The sequence below is a fragment of the Ictalurus punctatus genome, chromosome 14, assembly GCF_001660625.3.
Source record: "Ictalurus punctatus breed USDA103 chromosome 14, Coco_2.0, whole genome shotgun sequence".
NCBI classification, from domain to species: Eukaryota; Metazoa; Chordata; class Actinopteri; order Siluriformes; family Ictaluridae; genus Ictalurus; species Ictalurus punctatus.
The window spans coordinates 6,936,055-6,955,606 of NC_030429.2; the positions used below are offsets into that span (position 1 = coordinate 6,936,055).

Below are 19,552 nucleotides of genomic sequence, written 5' to 3' on the forward strand. Positions count from 1 at the left end.
AAGGCAGTGAGTAACAGAAACCACAAGGTGCGGTGAAAGGGAGTTTTTGTTATTAATTTAGGACTGTAGTTTAATTCGGTGCTTTTTGTACATCCATAAAAAATAATGCATAAATACTATAATATTATATATATTTGTTTTTGTTTATATTGTGTATATAAGTATTTATTCATTATTTTTTATGGATACACAAAAAGCACCAAATTAAACAACAGTCCTAAATTAATAATATATATTCTTGTGTGTGTGTGTGTGTGTGTCTGTGTGTATTGAGTTCTTTTCTGTTTTGTACAAACGGTTGTGTAAATTTTAGTCTGAATTTATATTTGTAACACTCAGTTTGTGGATTTTATTTTAAATAAACAATAAAAAAAAATGGTACTGAAAGTTTGCCCCGCCCCATCCGATTAATCAATCAATAAATAAATAAATAAATAAATAAATAATCGGCTGACTAATCGACCATGAAAATAATCGTTAGTTGCAGCCCTAGATTTCTTAAAAGAAGTTCCGGGGAACTTCGCCTCTGCGATGGCAGAGATATTGGTGTTTCTTAGATCACAGCTTCAAAACTAAGATATATACTGACGGGTATATATATATATATATATATATATATATATATATATATATATATATAGAGAGAGAGAGAGAGAGAGAGAGAGAGAGAGAGAGAGAGATAGTAACAGTAAAAATATTTGCTAACGGAAAGAGTCCGGTTCGAGCAATAAATAAGTAAAGACAGTACTTATTAAGAAGCGCAAGAAGCGCAGTATTTTCACGGCGGATTATTATCAAGTGGCATGCCCCACTGACTCATTCCATCATATCAGCGGTACATGATACATTTGGCAAATTTAACGCACAAGTAAATTTTACTGAAATAAAAATAATTAATAAATAAATAAATAAATAAATAAATAAAAAGAATGGAAGAGAAAACTGTAAGTTCTACCAAATTGCTGTATGTTGACTCGCCCTCACAGGTAAACTCTTTTACATTCTTAAGGTTTGCTCTATTGAAACTATAGGTTATATGATTAATTGAATGTCTAGAGATTTGGCACACATTTGAACCTTTTCTGTCTGTGCACAAGAAAGCATATTCACTTAATTTTCATAGCACGTTAAATTGATTAAAACTTTGAAAGTTATAGAAGCTGTAAAAATAAAATGAAATAAAATAAAATATGGGGAAAACATGTAGCAAAGCACATCCTGTGACACATGCTATGGTATGTACAGGGTATATGTATATATTGATCCTAATATCACATTTATGCGTGTGAATTATGGGGAAGGATGTTTGAACCAATATGATGTATGGGTTAAAGAATGTGCTTTCCCTGAAAAAGTTAGTTTTAGCCTCACAGTTAGAACAACTGAAACTTAATTTAGAGACAAAGGAGAGAGAGAGACCCCTAAAACAAAGAGTGAAGTGCAGTTTTTGGCTGACTGGAAGGGATTTGCTAAATAGCAGAGCGAGGCACATAAAAGAGAGAAAAAATGTCAGGCAGGGCCCTCACCTGTTTCTCAGTGTGTTAAATTGCAGAAAGCCGATCCCGACCTGGACTCCGCCCCACCGTGACGCCCACAGCCAGTAAGGAAGAAGGAACCTGCAGTTTCAGAGGCACCTGCGCATGATGAAGCAGCCCAGCCTACGCCACTCTATCCGGACCTGTCAGAACTGAGCCAACAATCCCCACCGAACTATGCACCAGCTCTCCTACTTCACATGTGGCGTTACACACGAGATCCCAAGTGAAGAGACCAACAACATTGCTGCCTGAGGACTTCAGACCTGGCAAAATTAGTCAGACTGACAATTCACAAATGTCTGAACCAGTCATGACCCTTAACCTTTTAAAGTATAATGCCTCTCCTTTTACAGTTACCATGTATATCTCTTCTAGTTAACGGACAAAGTGTCACATTTTTGGTAGATTCAGGAGCAACGTATTCAGTAATAAAACACTGCAAATTAAAAGAATCCCCAGAAATGAGTTCACGGTCACTGCACTCCATGAGCGTGACAGGACATTCAGTATTAGAACGTTTCTCTGAACCGTTAAGTTTGTGAATGTGAAAATGGGAAAAGAATAACCCAACAATTCCTAATTTCGTCTTTATGTCCAGTCAATCTACTGGGCAGGGACTTAATGTGTGTTTTACACTTAAATTTGATGTCCTCACCTCAGGGAGTAACAATAACTGATGACTCATCTTTGGAAACTCCATTTGTTAAAGAAACAAAACTCTGTGTTTATTAATGGTCCATGCATAACAAGCCTAGAGCCTGTGCTCGTTTGTTGACGTTGGCACATGATAAGATGAAAGACAACTATGTTGATTTTATGCTGTCCTCTGACCTTCATTGCACAGCGCATGTGCATGAAGAAAGAGACTTTAATTTTGAGATAGAATGGTTTATGGATTTCCCCGAAAGTGAAGAGCTGTGCCTATATTGGTGTGACAAATTTTGTGCATGTTCAGTCAAATTGAGTGACATGCAGTTGCGTGTATTTTTTGTCCCAGAATCAGCGCCTCACGTCTCATTAGCAAAAATAAAGAACAAACAGTGGAAAGACGTGGAACCGTGGGTCAGATTATGTGAAAATGAAAGAATGAAAGAATTACAGATTGGGAACATGAACCTACCTCCAACATATGGTACAGCCCGACGCTGGGAGTTCATAAAAAATTCTTTCAGGAAATGTGCAAGTTTAATCGGGATGTCACTTGTCATGTCAAGGAAATGTTGATGAACCTTGGGACAAGCCCCACAAACCCCTAGAGATACACCCACAGTTGAAGAAGGTGCCTCTCGGGCTGTGGGCCCAAGGGAAACATGACGTAGGCCTGATTAGAAGTGCACCACCAGTCGTGATCACGCCAAAATCTGACTTTAGGCCCAGACAATCTCAATACCCTCTTAAATCAGAAGCTATTGAGGGCATTAGACCAGATTTCAATTCATTATTGAAGGCAGGGATCATTGTTCCCTGTCCTGATTCATCAGTGCACACTCCAATATTTCCAGTGAGAGAAGCAAAAAAAAAAAAACCCCCTACAACCTGATGAATGGAGATCTGGACAAGATTTGCAAGCAGTTAATGCAGCAGTCAAACAGAGAGCTCCAGATTTGCCAAATTCTTACACTACATTAAGCCAGGTTCCAGTAAATAGTGAATGGTTTTCAGTCGTAGATTTAGCTAATGCGTTTTTTCAGTATACCTATTGATAAAGACAGTGAGTTTTGGTTTACATTCATATTTGATGGACGTCCTGACACTTTCACTCACTTGTGTTACAGGTATTGTGAGTCAAAAACGATACACGACCAAATGCTAAGGGACAGCTTAGCACCTCTACCACTATCTCCAGGGCACAGTGTGAAAGTGACACCATTAAGGCCACAAAGCCAGTCTCTCCAAATTACAGTATGTACAGCAAGAAGTGAGATTTCTTGGGTCATGACATTTCTGCAAAGGGAAAGAATCTCTCCGCTGAAAGAGTATCTGCAATCCAGAAGATTCCCAAGCCTCTGACGAAGAAACAGGTTCTATAATTCCCTAGGTATGTGTTCATATCGCAGAACTTTCATTCTAAACTATTCCATTCTAGAAGCACCAATCAGAGAGATGGCATATGTGACAGGTTGTACAGCTCATTCTCAGGTAAGTTGGATCCAGTCACTGCAGAGTTTCCCCCATGTGTACGTGCAGTAGCAGCAGTTGAGAAAGCTGTGGTGGCATTCAGAGACCTGGTAGGTTACTCGTAACTGAACCTCTTGGTTCCACATGACGTGTTGTTACTCCTACTTGAACAGAAAACCTCACACCTGTCCACCCAACGATGGCTGCACCATAACACTATACTACTAGACGTGCCGAACGTCACTATAAAACGATGTACTGTCCTTAACCCTGCTACTCTTCTTCCAACAGAGAAAGACGGGGAAGCACATGACTGTGTCGTACTGACTAACGAACTCTGCTCCCCTAGAGTCGATCTGAAGGATGTTCTATTGGAAAACCCAGATTTGATCCTTTTTGTGGATGGGTCTGCGTCACGTGACCCAGAGACAGGTAAAAATCGAGTGGGCTATGCAGTAGTGACCGCACACGAGACAGTCTGTCAGGAAGTCTCCCGTCAAACCTGTCAGCACAAGCAGCTGAACTATATGCCCTCATAGAGGCATGAAGACATGCTGAGGGACCGTGAGTAAATATCTACACAGGCAGTAGATATGCCTTTGGGGTAGGACATGATTTTGGAACAATTTGGAGACGCAGGAACTTCCTGACAATTTCAGGGACACACATAGCCCACCACAAACTAGTCTCTGAGCTGCAGAGAAAGAACGAAAAAAAAGCACAGAACACATTACCTTTATGGTTCCTTCAGCTGAGCGGCGACTTATCCTTGGGATCAAATGGAGGCATTCCTTAGCTGAACGAATTCTTCAGCATAGGGCTACATCGCTTCAGGATATCATCTAGGTTTCAGAGATAAAACCATTCAAAGCTTTAAAAATCATAACCAGGACATGCATTTTACTCAATGTGGAACTTAATATGCAGCCAGTGGAGCTTAAGTAAAGCAGTTACTGCAGATGAATGAATGAATGAATGAATGAATGGTACTGTTCTGTGCTTTTCTTGGTAAGGCTGTGGGCTATGCATTCTGAATTATTCTCACAGAAACTGGACAGATTAGAAAAAGATAGATGTTTTTCCAGTCTTCAGTTGTCCCGTTTCAGTAAGCCTGTGCCCACTGTAGACTCGGATTCCTGTTCTTGATTGACAGGACAGGAACCTGATGTGGCCTGCTGCTGTGTTAGCACACCTGCTTCAAGGGTTGACATGTTGTTGGTTCTGAGATGCTTTTCTGCTCACCACAGTTGTAAAAAGTAGTGAGTTACAGTAGACTTCCTGTCAGTTTGAGCCAGTCCGACCATACCCCTCTGACCTCTCTCATCAGCAAGGCATTTCTGCCGACAGGACTGCTGCTCACCAGATGTTTTTTTTTTTGTTTTTCACACCATGTGTAAACTCTAGACTGTTGTGTTTTGTTTTGTTTTGAAATCCAAGAGCAGCACTTTCTAAAATACTCAAACCTGCCCATTTGGCAACCATTTTATATGCAAAGTCATGGAGATTAGATTTTCCCCCCATTCTAATATTTGATGTGAAGGATTAATTGAAGCTCTTGATCTGTATCTGTATGATCTGATGCACTGCTGCCACATGATTGGTTGATTAGATAAATTCATAAATGAGCAATGGTACAGGAGCTCCTATTAAAATTCCTATAAATGTGTCTGGTTAGTATAGATACGAAGCTTGTTTAAAGAGACAGCAGGGCAGCCAGAGGATCTGACAAATTGTCTACATACGCAGAAGTCCTCCCAAGGGTTAGTTAGTAGTTAGACTATCTTTTGCTGATGAAGCTGTGCTATAACTGTATCTCTTACATAACTTTAATCTTAATTAATAAGCATAACACACCATACATAAGAATTCCATCAAAGCAACAAAAAAAAGTCAAGAAAATAAAAACACCACGCTGTTCTATCATAGATCATTTATTTCTGTACTACAAAAATAAACTAGCAGGGATTGCTGTTGATCAAACTGTGCCGGGTTGACAGGTTTTACAGTGTTATATTGACAAAAGTATCCCACACTTACTGCATTTATACAACAGGAACATGTGCTCTGAGACAATCCATCATTCAGAGCTGTGTCTCAGATCATATACGTATGTACTCAAGTCTTGGTATGAAGAAGGATTTGAGGGACACCATGACCCTGGTTTAAATAAAATAATAAAATTAGCAACAAATCCCATTTGCATGAAATTAATATCGAAGCAGTAAAGTTAGAATGTTAACTGTGTGGTTAAATAGAAACCCAGGTTGCCAGATTTCTATATAAATCCGGGTTTCCACATTTCTACATAAATCCGGGTTGCCATAACACTGAGCTGTTTCCAATACAATCTATAGGAAAGGAATTAGTGCGCAAGTCTAGATTTGTCAAAATCTCCTTCAAGTTTAGGTGTTCAATTTTAACTACAAACTTTTTTTTTTTTTTTTAAATCTTATATTTATATATATATATATATATATATATATATATATATATATATATATATATATATATATATATATATATCTCGATCAGCACAAGGCTCTTCATTTTTATAATTTTATAATTCAGCTGCAGAGATTAATGGTGCAGTGTGCAATAGTTTCAGAAAAGGCAAAGCGAACAGTATGCAGCCAAAAAAAAGTAAAAAATAAAACGGTGTATGTCCCCTATACCCCACCAACAATTTTAAGCCACCATCCCACTTGTTTGAATTGTTGAAATTAATTATTAAAAGTGTAGAGTTTTCACACGGAGAAATACGAATAGCTGAAGTGCTGTAAATACAAATGGGTGATGGACAATATTTGCTGAATATATTATATGTTGGATCAATGGACATTTTTGCACTACCCTTGTCCAATCAAGCTCCATAAAACAAAGACAGGACTTGTAGCAGATATTGGATAGAATCAAAATGGCTTGCAATGACAGCGATCTCCATTTCAAAACGGTTACTGTTAGTGAGCTGTACAAACACAAACAACAGATATGCAATTATCAGAGAACAACTCATCGCAATACCACATAGTGCATTTTTAATAAGTGCAAACCTTTCATGTACAAAACCAATGTAAGTCTTACAGACTAGTATAGAATATATACTTTAAATACAAGGTCATGTACATGATCTGAGACACAGCTCAGCAGTGTCAAACTCAAACCCTCAATAACCACTGCCTTATAGAGATGTGTTTTCCTTTTAACAAACACACCCAGTTCATGCCTTTCTTAATTAACTGCTGAGTTCAATCAGCTGTAAGGATACTAAAGTCTGCTGTGCTCTGGCCCTTCAGAATGGGAGTCTGAAACGGTTAGCCTTGGCCATATCAATGTGTTAAAAAAAAAAAAAAAAAACAACAACATTATCCCAATGTGCATGTGACCTTCATAACCACAAATAAAGACAGCGATACGTCCCAGAAGTGACAAATGACACAGGGACAAATTTGAGGAGGACCTGGGATGTGCGTTTGTGGTTAGATGAGGCATGCTGTTCATTGAAACACACTCAAATAGATAAAGAGCATATTGCTTTGGTTCCAAAAGCAACACTGAGGGTGTTCTTTTTGATTGCAGATTGTGCACGCATGCACACACACACACACGCACACACTCAGGCAACTTTGTCCAATATGTCCAGAATGCTGCTTTGGAAGAGGCCAGTCACTCCAGTGATCTCCTGTTTCACCAGAACCCTCCCATCTGGCCGAGGCTTTTGGACCAGGACCAGCTCTCCCTCCAGCAGGTTCAGCTCCGCATCAGTCTTTGCATTATATCCCATCAACACCCTGTGTCTGAAACAACAGTGAACGTGAATGCATCGACAGCCGCCATCCAAGTGCAAGATTTGGCAATGTGTTATAAAGTGACACAGTAGTGTATGTGCTACACTATATAAGAATATCGAGTCAGTACAAAAAACATGTTAGATTCCCAAACATTCGTTTTATAGCACAAAAGTAAATGTTACTGAAAAAATGTTTGTTCAACCCCAGTTCCAAAAAAGTTGGGACGCTGGGTAAAATGTAAATAAAAACAGAATGCAATGATTTGCAAATCTCATAAACCGGTATGTTATTCCCGATAGAACATAGAATACACATCAAATGTTTCAACCGAGGAAATTTACCATCTTAAGAAAAAAAAAAAAAAGGTAATTTTGAATTCGATTGCCGTAACACATCTCAAAAAAGTTGTGATGGGGCAACAACAGGCTGGAAATGTAAGTGTTACTAAAAGGAAACAGCTGGAGGAATATTTAGCAACTAATTAGGTTAATTGGCAACAGGTCAGTGACATGATTGGGTATAAAAAGAGTAACTTGGAGAAGCAGAGTCTTTCAGAAGTAAAGATGGGCAGATGTTCACCAATCTGCGAAAAACTGCGTCTACAATTTGTGGAACAATTTCAGAATAATGTTCTTCAATGTAAAATTACGAAGACTATGAATATCTCATCATCTACAGTACATAACATCCTCAAAAGATTCAGAGAATCGGGAGAAATCTCCGTGCGCAAAATATCCCAATTAGACCATTATCCAAAATGGATATTTATTTGAACGTATGTTCAAAATTTCTTTGGATAATTTCTTTCAGCCATCATAAACACTTTTATCTCACATTGTTACTCTTGGGTCAAAAATAAGTGAACATGATCTCCATAATCTGTTCTCACCCCCCTCATTGGTCACTAGAAAAAAAAGTAAAGAAATGAGTGAGAAATATCACTCCACGTTTAATAAAAATTCATATCTGAGCTGCACATCTAAACATGACTAATAGCGTAGAGGCTTTTCTGTTTATTCTCATTACTGGCTGCTGACTGGATGTCTGAGATGTGGGTTAAATCATGAAAAAAGTGAATGGATTTCCTCCAAGACTGCACTGATAGGTTGCACTCACCTGACGGGACTGGACTGGCTGTTCAGCGTGTACAGTTTTGTACCTAAAGGCAGATAATCCCCACTGGCATTATTCTGACCAAGACCCTTTCTTTGCATGAATGTCTTTGTGTCTTTAAGGACTGAGGTACTTCCATCCCGACCTATGATGGCTGACGGGTTCCAGTGCTCCAGAGCCGCAGGTCCGCTTTGAGAGTTACCCACAACCTGCGCTCCAGATGATACGGACGCCAACCTTGTTGTGGTTTGGGGGACTTCTTCAGTTAAGAACCTCACCGACTTCACAGGCTAAAAAAAAAAACAAAAAACAAATAGTCCGAGATCAGATCCAGAGAATCATAATAGAGCAACCTGCAAAACAAGCGATGGAGGCTTGGTGGTTAAGCCTCTGGGTTACTGATCGGAAGGTCAGGGGTTTAAGCCCCAGCACTGCCAAGCTGCCACTGTTGGGCCCTTGAGCAAGGCCCTTAACCCTCTCTGCTCCAGGGAAACTGTATCATGGCTATCCCTGTCCTCTGACCCCAACATCATAACAAGCTGAGATATGCGAAGAGTAAAGAATTCCACAGTGCTGTAATGTATACGTGACCAATTACTCAGTGACTCCTTATTTCCTTTTACCGTATTTTTCACCCATTTTATTCATTGCCAATTTCCACCCACTAGCTAACCCACTTCTACTTCTATTGCACAACCACTATGTGCTTCCTCTAAAACACATGAAGCCAGTCACTCCGCTAGCAGAAATAGATTCCGAAAAACTCACTTTATAGTGTAGCTAGCTCACACTGATTTGTACAATCACGTTAAAAATTAGCTTCCCTTCTTCTTTTTTTTTTTTACTCTTTATCTGATGCGCTTTCATATTCTAAGTCAAAAGTTATATTCATGAAAAATGTATCGTTTGCCATGTCCGTTGATGAGGTCACTAACTCTACTGTAGTAAAGTTGACTGTAGTAAACCCTACTTTAGTAGGAAGTGGATTTTTAGTAGGAGTGATCCGTAACGTCTCAGTGCGGTTATAGGATATAAAGGTACTCTTGAAATCAAATTAATGGACCAGAATTTAAGTGTTGTATATACGGAAATATATCTCAATATCCTGTTCACACACCATCTGCTTAATATTGTTTCAACTGTCGTGATTCTACACAGATTTAAATAATTTATTCAAATACCAATTTATTCAATGTTATGGTAACGTAATTATTTTTCAAATAGTGTTTCATGACTGATGAAGTAACAAATCTCTTCATAGTGGTCTATCGGATCCTACTCAGTATAAAAAAAAAAACACATGGAAATGTAATTCTGGTTACCTTTTCTGTGTTGTGCCTGTGAGTATCTGGTTTCATCAGAATAGACTGAGGAGCCGTGGAAGTCTCCTTCGGAGTCGTATATCTGGCATCCATTGTCTGGTATGCGCCACCAGAGGGAGCTGTTCCTTCATAAGTCCAGTGCTGTGACCTGAGGGGATTTGTAAACAAGCCATTTCTCTTCCTGGGAAGGACGGGAGAGCGGCCAAAGCCGTAGATCTGTCCCAAATCCTGAGGTGGAGGATGAAGGCTTGAACCTGGATTTTGGGGATGGTAGCCGTTATGCCGGAGTGAGCCTAAGAAAATATAATTGTATAAACAGTCCATGAAAAACAGAACAAACCGCTTTCAATTTTAATGAATCTAAAATATTCATAAAGAATGTTTACGGCTTTGTATAGAGTCTAGAAGACTGAGCCCGCTAAGGAGTTTTTACTTGCATCATTTCTCAAAAAACTAATCTGAAAAGTTACTCAATTGACAAAATTTCCAACCAGATATTCTACGTTAAATCATTCAAAATAATTATGGAGAAAAACAAATGCTTATTAAACCATTGCTTGATGCCTTAAAAAAAAACACAAAAAAAAACCTGTAGGTGGACACAAGTGAGATTTCAGTATCCAAGTCACAATTTACGTCATATTCTCAAAGATTTACTCAACAATAGGCAAACCTGTTAAAATAACCCATAACAACCAAACCTCATTCACCAATAATATTAGCTAAATTAGCATCTTAGCTGGTGTCCCACAAATGTTCTTCTACTAACCGTTTCAGATTGCATGGTGTTAACAAATCTGACCCGATATCAATCTATTGTAGGGGTCATTTAAAAGTGAAATATTTAGTGGTTTTAAATATCCCTGCAGAAAACTGCAATATATCTGAATATCATGTTTGCATAAATAAACAAAGTATAGGCGATTTTTATTTATTTGCATGTTTTATTTTAAATATTGACTGAATTAGATAGCTATAGATCCACTATGCTTTCTAGAATTCAGTGCAATGTTTGCACTTTTATTAGTGAAGATGGATCTCTAGGCCAAACTACACGGTTGAGTGCAAAAGTTTGCACCCCCCTTGATTTCTGGTTGAAATATCCACCTATGTTTTACAGATTATTTATAAAATGAAAAAAAAAAAATGATTGCTGAAAACCTGATGTAACACCACCTAAATATTATAGCAACTGACTCGTTTCCCTCGAGTGATTTCCATTAGCGAGCTCAAACGTTGATATACATGCTTTTTGGTTGGAATGTGCCTTGTTAAAGTGTCTAATGGCTTAAAACGGTCCGTATGTTTTGTACGTTAGGTCTAATTTAAAAATCAAGTCAAGTGAAGAGTTAGTGGGATCAGAAAAATAGCCATCAGAAGATCTAAAACAGAAAATAAAGAGCTTTCATGAATATTGAGCAGCAGAGGGAGATAAATGAATGAATGAATGCCTTTTATTGTCACTATACATATGTACAATGAAATTAAGAGCCACTCCTTTTCGTTCCGTGCAAACATGTACATTCAATAAACAAGAAGATATCAGATAAAAAAAGATATCAGAGTGCTTAGAGATACCTAAGAGTCAAAGAAAATATCTATTTAAAAAAAAAATAGAACTTCATAGATGCGAGTGGAAGTCCACATGTATTTCACATTCAGAAATATCTTACTGATAGTTTCACGCTATTTGGCCGTTTTTGTTACTTGCAATAATAAAGGAACATTTGTAAAAACCACACACGTTAAATGTGCAGGAAGGGGGTGCAAAGTTCTGCACTCGGCTCTATGTCTAGAACACATTCCTACATATTCCATGTGTGTGAACCCATACTAGAGCTGAAGGGTAAATTGTAAACAGAGATGTTTTCCAGTGACCCAAATGGCTGCAGCATGCTGATATTTCTCACCTCTGTGTGAAGTCTGGAAGGTTCGTCTGACCGTGTCCCAGCCCTGCTTTCCTCCTGCCTGAGGAGATTTTGCTGCACTGCCAGATGGTACAGCTGCCTGTGGGGGCATGGCACCGACTGGAGCAGCGACTTCAACCTTTACTTTATCCAGAGGCAGTGATGCTGCTTGGGGATTCTGGGGTGTGTATCTCTTTGCTGATGCTATGGCTGCACTGGGAACAGCGAGCTTTGGCTGCTCAACAAACATTGCAGAGGTTCTGTGAGAAGAAAAAATACACCAAAATAATCACCTATTTTTTAAGTAACTTTTATTGTGTTTAATACATCAGTATGCATCTGTTTGTGTGTGTGTGTGTGTGTATGACAGACACACACACATACATATATAGTTTACTGCTTTGTTGTTGGTTCTCTGCACAGAATTTCACTCGCCTTTTATACTTTACTTAGTAACTTTGTAAACTCTGATGTGACAATCATTCTGAAATCCATCAGACCATAAAGGTGCAGTTTGTAATATGTAGAGCCCTCTGCTGTCTGTAAGGGAAATAGCAATTGCAATATAACATTGACAGGACTTCGTCTTCCCCACAACCACAACCAACCTCACAACCGACCCCACAACCAACTTCCCAAGCAAGCCCCCAATCAAATGTACAACCAAGCCCCCAATCAAACGTACAACCAAGCCCCCAACCAAATGTACAACTAAGCCCCCAACCAAGCCCCCAACCAAATGTACAACTAAGCCCCCAACCAAGCCCCCAACCAAATGTACAACTAAGCCCCCAACCAAGCCCCCAACCAAATGTACAACTAAGCCCCCAACCAAGCCCCCAACCAAATGTACAACTAAGCCCCCAACCAAGCCCCCAACCAAATGTACAACTAAGCCCCCAACCAAGCCCCCAACCAAATGTACAACTAAGCCCCCAACCAAGCCCCCAACCAAATGTACAACTAAGCCCCCAACCAAATCTACAACTAAGCCCCCAACCAAGCCCCCAACCAAATCTACAACTAAGCCCCCAACCAAGCCCCCAACCAAATCTACAACTAAGCCCCCAACCAAGCCCCCAATCAGATATACAACCAAGCCCCCAAGCAAGCCCCCAATCAAATATACAACCAAGCCCCCAACCAAATCTACAACTAAGCCCCCAACCAAGCCCCCAATCAAATATACAACCAAGCCCCCAATCAAATATACAACCAAGCCCCCAATCAAATATACAACCAAGCCCCCAAGCAAGCCCCCAATCAAATATACAACCAAGCCCCCAACCAAATTTACAACCAAGCCCCCAAGCAAGCGTACAAATGACCCCATAACCGATCACACAATCAAGCTCCAACCAAGCCCACAACTAAGCCCATGACCGACTTCACGAAAGACTTCATAACCAACCTCACAACCCCATAACAATCCAGCAATTTAAAGTTAAAAGCGCCTCTATCCCGGCTGGAGCTGCAGCCATTTCAGGTGCTGGCACTGAAGATAAATAGCCAAATCCATTGCATGGTCACGCTGCCGATATTCTCTGATGTAAAACTACATACTTTTACAGGTCTTTAAATACTTTACAACATCATAAACTGCACCTTTAACCTACACACACTTTCTTCACTACTCAGCATAGTTTACATTTACCCAGGCCCCCTCTTTTGAGGTTATAACAATACAATTGTAAACTGTATTTTATTATCACCAATCTATCTTAGCTTCATGTGTGCACAGGTGTGAGTGTAAATAAGGGACGGAGGCAATGTTAGACCAACTAAAATCACCTTTGTGCCTCATATCTGTGCTTCTTATAATATAATTCATGACTGTTTACACATACACTAAGCACATGTCAGCAGCACCGGCTCATGACCATTGATTTTGATGAGGCAGGACAACAATAATTACAATATAGCCTCGAACAAAATTAATGTGAGCAGCTGTCACACTTGATTTATGCTATATGCTACTATCTACTGAATCTTTAGTGTAACCCTCTAAGATTCTACAACATACAGTCTAGCAGCTCGAGTCTAACAAGCTTTTCACATAGGAACACGTGAGAAGCTAAGATCATCAACCAGAGTTGCCAGGTTTCAGCTAAATTTCCAGCCTTACTGCAACTCAAAATCCACACAAAAGACCTGAAACTTGGCCCCAAAAAATTCGGTCGAAACACATTTTTCTTGTTTTTGTCGGCCTGTGTGTGGAAAATAAGGTCACTGTGGTGTGCTCACATTTCTAACGTACGGACATCAGACCCTTCATAGTCCCCTTCCCCTTCTTCCAATCTTTGCAGTACACAAAAGTATATAATAGAAATAGTTCTGCACATGATAGATGCACTGTCTGCACTGTTTGTGGAAATTAATTGCGTTTAATTCCAATTATTTGCTATAAAACACGATCTCGGTGGCGGTGGAGTATTGTTAAACTAGCCAAATTTGGCAACCCGCTCATTATCAGTCTTACTCGGTGATCCTTCTCTACTGAAAATGTCCATAGAGCAGTATGGGGCAGCATGATTCCTGCCCCAAACTTGTTTGACCGGCAAATGCAATAATAACTCTATGAACAAATGAGGGTGTAAGCATGATGCCATAGACTTGGGCAACTAGAAAGGTGAGCAAATCACTGGAACATCAGCTTAAATCTCTTAAACAGCAGTATATTTTTAAATAAGTGGTCATTCAAAAGAGGTAATTAGTATTTCAATAGAATGTATGGACAGACTGCTGATATACTGCATATGGTGGTGTTTTTTGGTTGTTGTTTTTTGCAGAAATGGGCCATTTTTCACCAGAACACATCAGGTAAGCACACCCCACCAAAACAAATGTGAGTGTATTATAATCTTTAAGATGAGAGGGTGTTGAACGGACGTCTGAGACGGGTGTGATTGTGCATACAACAAAGCATGCGCACAACGGTGCGCAAACGTCGTCTTACCTAAGCACAGGGGTGACGTAGTTGGCAGGCAGGATGCCTACTTTACCAGTTCTGAGGGAAAGACCGCGTAACCAGCCCTCCTTAAACTTCCCGTAGACCCCTACCATCTCGCCTTTGCTCAGTTCCAGCTCCTCGGCGCGATGCGGAGTGTATGAATACAGAGCAGCACACCTACGGAAAGAGAAACATCTGCATCTCTGCACTTTTTGTTGCTTGCCTACAAGCAAAACTAGACTGATTTGCAGATAAGAGATTTCCACTGAGTGACATGCGGTCTGTGGTCCTGCACAAGCCACAGTATTTAAACACAGAGCTCAGAATGAAATAAGGAGCACTAGCAGATAAGAAATCCTGCCGCTGATGAGCTACCGTTGCCTGTTGGGTTTGCTTTGTTTTGGATTGTTCTCTAGCTGCAGGACACGCCCTCATTCCCTTTGTAACTTTAAATCTTTTTCTTTGTAGGTAAATTGTTACATAGATGTGCAGATCTTGCAATTTCCTCCCCAGTAATGACTGCTAGGGGAACTTCGCAGTAAACTTTACATCACTTCTTGCATCGCATTCTCTTTCTACCGAAGGAAGTGACGGAATGACTCTGAACTTCATTTACCTGAGAAATCATGGTTTGTCTGACTCATACACTAGAACCCCATAGGTTGACATAATCAAAGTACGGGCCTGAATGAGGACCTCATTATCAGATGTTAATTAGCAGTTTAAATCATTAATACGGACCATAAAAAAAATCTAATAATAATAATAATAAAAAAAAAACGTTCATTATTTGTATAAAAAAGAACAAGCGTAATGAATGCCCTCATGATATCACAGACGTGTCAGATTAGGATTGGAGCTAATCTCAGTTAGACGTCCAGAAGAGCTGGGTTGGGAACCTGTCTTTTCACAATTACAAACCAACTCAGGAATGTGAAACAACCAGGAAAAGACTCGGAGACACTTACACACTGATAGAAAGCTGCTGAATGGGGGACTGTTTGCTCTCTGCTTGTGGTGGAAGAGTCTGTGGGTTGATGAGGGCCATGGTGATTGTTGGAGGAGTGTCGCCGTTCATCTTTCTTTCACCCTGTGAAAAGAAATACATATAGAGTTAATATGTCTGGCAGTCTGGGGGGAAAATGCCCTGCGTCACTTTTACTCAATCCTGGAAAACGGCCAAAAATGACGAAAAAACTGGGTTCGGGCCAAAACTGATCCTAGATAACGGCTGTCAAAATGACTGTGTTTCTCCTGCTCCGTTACGGCATCAAAACAGAGATGACAGCACACAGAGTTTTAAAATGTTGAAATAACCTAATAAAAAAAAAAAAGCAAGAAATTTTGCTGCAAGAACAGCTGACTTTATGAATCTGTGATTATTTCCCCAGTGAGATCACTCGAGTAGAAGTCGATACCGAGGCTCGTGTTTAAAATCCATGAGTGACTTGTACCGCAGGTGATGAGACTGATGTGGATGATGCTGATGATTAAAGTGAGAAAGTATTTCCTGTTGTAATCGTATCATTCTTTAAAATTCTGCAGTAATGTTGGTGGGGGGTTTTTTCCCGCAAGTATAATACAGTAGAGGTACGTGTAGAGGTAGACAGGCTTTTTGCTTGATTGGGAGGTGATTCTGGGTAATATTAAAGCAGATTCATAATGCCATATTAGATAATACAGTGATGACCCATCAGCGTTATTAGGGACTTATAAAATACTTTATAGCTGCTATAAAGAAAGATCATACGTTTTAATGGTCGTACTTCTGTCTTATATATACTTATCACTTTAAATGAAATGTAATCAATAAATAGAAATGTTTTGGATTTTAGTAAAATGTCAAAAATCGGCCCACGTGAAGAATTTCATACGTGGCCCGGACATGGGTGATTCGGGTGTAAGGAGTGCTCAATAATCTCCAGTCAAATTGTGTTTAAAAAGAAAAGAAGGGCCTCAAACATCTTCCGACCGAAAGAATATTGCACGGAAGGGTGGTCAAAGCTTCCAGCGAGCCTGGTGGACAATTACGCAAAACGCCTACGAGAAGTTATCACTGCTAATGGGGGGCAATACTAGCTTCTGACGCCGAGGGTGTACTTACTTTTTCCACAGAAGAATCTCGCATCTATCGCTATTTCTGTTGAATAAATGATTGAAAAAGCTCATTTTCCTCGTGGTTCTGTTCAAGTATATCAACTTCATGAATAGCAAAGAGGGTCAAATGTTCGCTTGTCCAAAAAAAAAAAAAAAAAAAAAAAAAAACCAACAATTTCCATGGGGTGTACTTATTTTTTCGCATGAGCGCTCTAACTTGAAAACACTTTCAAAACCACACCAGCCCTTCCAGTATCGCATGAAACAACGGTGCAATGATCAGATATAAATGATCATCCTGTTATAATGATCAAGATTGACACGGGGCAAATCCGTGCTTCGTTGCCTCATACATGGCAAAAATATTTTCATCTCCATTTTATATTCAGCTTTAAATGTTACCCATGACAATGTTTCATCCTCAAGAGGAACTGTTTAGTTACATAAGAAAACACTTAGCATGTCAGTGACAGCGCTGACTCAACCAGGGAACAACCCAGAGTGTGGCCTCTCCCGAGGTGTAAACTCTCGTCAGGGTTAAAAACAGCGTTTGAGTCATGGGTAATTTTTTTTTCTTCTTCGTGACTCAGATCTGAGCCGCATATTTCCACACGCCCCGGCTCTAGAATGATCACTGCTGTGTTCCTGATGCAAGCGGGAAGCTAATCTGATAGCCTGCCTTTGCCTTTCACGAGATCTTGCGTCGTGTCATTGTGTATTATTGCTCGTGCGATTTGCGAGCGGTTACTACGGTAATGCTTCACGACGTGAAATGGCTTAGAGAGGATAGAAAGAGAGAAAAAAAAAAGTGTAAAAGTTCGACGGAGCTGAAGTAATCGCAGTGGAAGTCGGTGCTTCCGATTGTGAAGGAACGATAACGAACTTGTTTGACCTTCTTTGACAGGAACTGGAAATACAGGATCTAGAAAAGATCTTGAACACCCTGTGCAATGTGTTTGTAAATAATAGCGCAGATTCAGCCTTGAGCCAGAGCTCACCTTGTTAAGAAAAATGACTGGCTTCATGATCAGAAGTGACGGAGTGTAATGTGGTTACTGGATAATCTGAACAGACACAGATTGCCCTGTTAGTCACGCAATGTCTTATTCAGATGTGCCGTCGGACCAGACGCTGTTTGTACTCCGACTGCTGACGTTCATCCGCTAATCCAGCTGAGAATGTGTCTTTGCCCCCCAAACACACACACGATTAACACTTAACAGCATGCGGTGCATGTTCCTAATACATTAGTGGCATGATGACATTCATAACTATTAACAGTGATTATAATAATGGAACGGGTGGACACTAAACTGACTACTTTAAACTAGTGGACCGTCGCGTGATTGCAGGGAAAGTTTTTAAAAGTGTTTAAATGATGTACATCAAAATATATTCAGATACATCATACGCCCATCAAATGTAAGAATGTTTTAAAATGAACCAATCGGGTTATAACAAATGGAATGATCATTTGCAAAAACCTCAAATAAATATATAATGAAAGTCGCACTGACGGATAAAATAAACAAAAGATCATTCAGAGAGTCACACCAACAATAAATAAAAAAATAGTAATAATAATAATAATAATAATAAAATGATACTTTCTGTTAAATGTTTTGACTCAATTTTAAATGTCCAATGTTAATATTATTCATGTTACATATTAATAAAAATAAAGCAACATATTTAGAAATGACTGTTTAATATATAGCCCATAATTGTTGTAGAGTGAGGGGGTTCTTGTGGATTGTTCGAAATATGCTAGGGGTCCAGAGCTCACAAAAAAAATATTGGGACCCACTGACTTACGTTAGAACAGCTATAAACCTCCATTCACTCACCGGCCTGTCTTTCTTTCTTCACTCTCTTCAAGCTAATAAGACAAAATAACACGACTTGTCGCGTTATCCGTACACCTCAAAGCGCAAAGTCCTCTGACTCTGAAAAATGAAGCTTACAGCTTGAACTCGGACTGTTACGAAGCGCTGACGCCGGAGCCTCCTTTCACCGACGTTAAATAAATATCGCCTGACAGAAATCTGCACCGGATCAACAGTTACAGTGGTGCTTGGAAGTTCGTGAAACCCTTTAGAATTTTCTACACTTCTGCACTAATAGGACCTAAAACATCATCAGATTTTCACACAAGTCCTAAAAGTAGATCAAGAGAACCCGATTAAACAAATGAGAGAAAAATATTACGCTCGGGCATGCATTTATCGAGGAAAATGATCCAGTATTACATATCTGTGAGTGGCAAAAGTATGTGAACCTCTAGGATTAGCAGTAAATTTAAAGGTGAAATTAGAGTCAGGTGTTTTCACTCAATGCGATGACGATCAGGTGTGACCGAACGCTCTGTTTTTATCTAAATAACATGGATCCATCAAAGTCTGATCTTCACAACACGTGTTTGTGGAAGTGCATCATGGCCCGAACACGGGAAAGATTTCGAACCGTGAAATGATTTAACTGCTAACCCTAGACGTTCACATACTTTTGGCACTCGCAGATATGTAATACTGGATCATGTGCCTCGATAAATAAGTGAGCAAGTGTAAAATTTTCTCTTTCGTTTGTTTAACCGAGTTCTCTTTTGTCTACTTTTAGGACTTGTGTGAAAATCTGATGCTGTTTTAAGTCGTATTCATGCAGATATACAGAAAACTCTCAAGGGTTCACAGACTTCACACACAAGCACCACGGTATACAC

The 19,552-nt window shown here is 39.6% G+C and overlaps 1 protein-coding gene across 4 annotated transcripts in view; it reads right to left on the reverse strand.

Moving 5' to 3' along the window:
* Positions 1-5,571: 5,571 nt before the first annotated feature.
* Positions 5,572-19,552, reverse strand: part of sh3rf2 (SH3 domain containing ring finger 2) — a 44,478-nt gene continuing 30,497 nt past the window's right edge. For all 4 annotated transcript variants that reach the window (XM_017485731.3, XM_047159761.2, XM_017485730.2 and 1 more), the window contains exons 5-10: positions 15,705-15,826; positions 14,743-14,913; positions 11,790-12,046; positions 9,880-10,172; positions 8,561-8,847; positions 5,572-7,450 (exon numbers count right to left, since the gene is read on the reverse strand). In XM_017485731.3, coding sequence (XP_017341220.1) covers positions 7,270-7,450; positions 8,561-8,847; positions 9,880-10,172; positions 11,790-12,046; positions 14,743-14,913; positions 15,705-15,826 — 1,311 coding nt within the window. In that variant the 3' untranslated portion in view covers positions 5,572-7,269. The remainder of the gene's footprint in view (positions 7,451-8,560; positions 8,848-9,879; positions 10,173-11,789; positions 12,047-14,742; positions 14,914-15,704; positions 15,827-19,552) is intronic.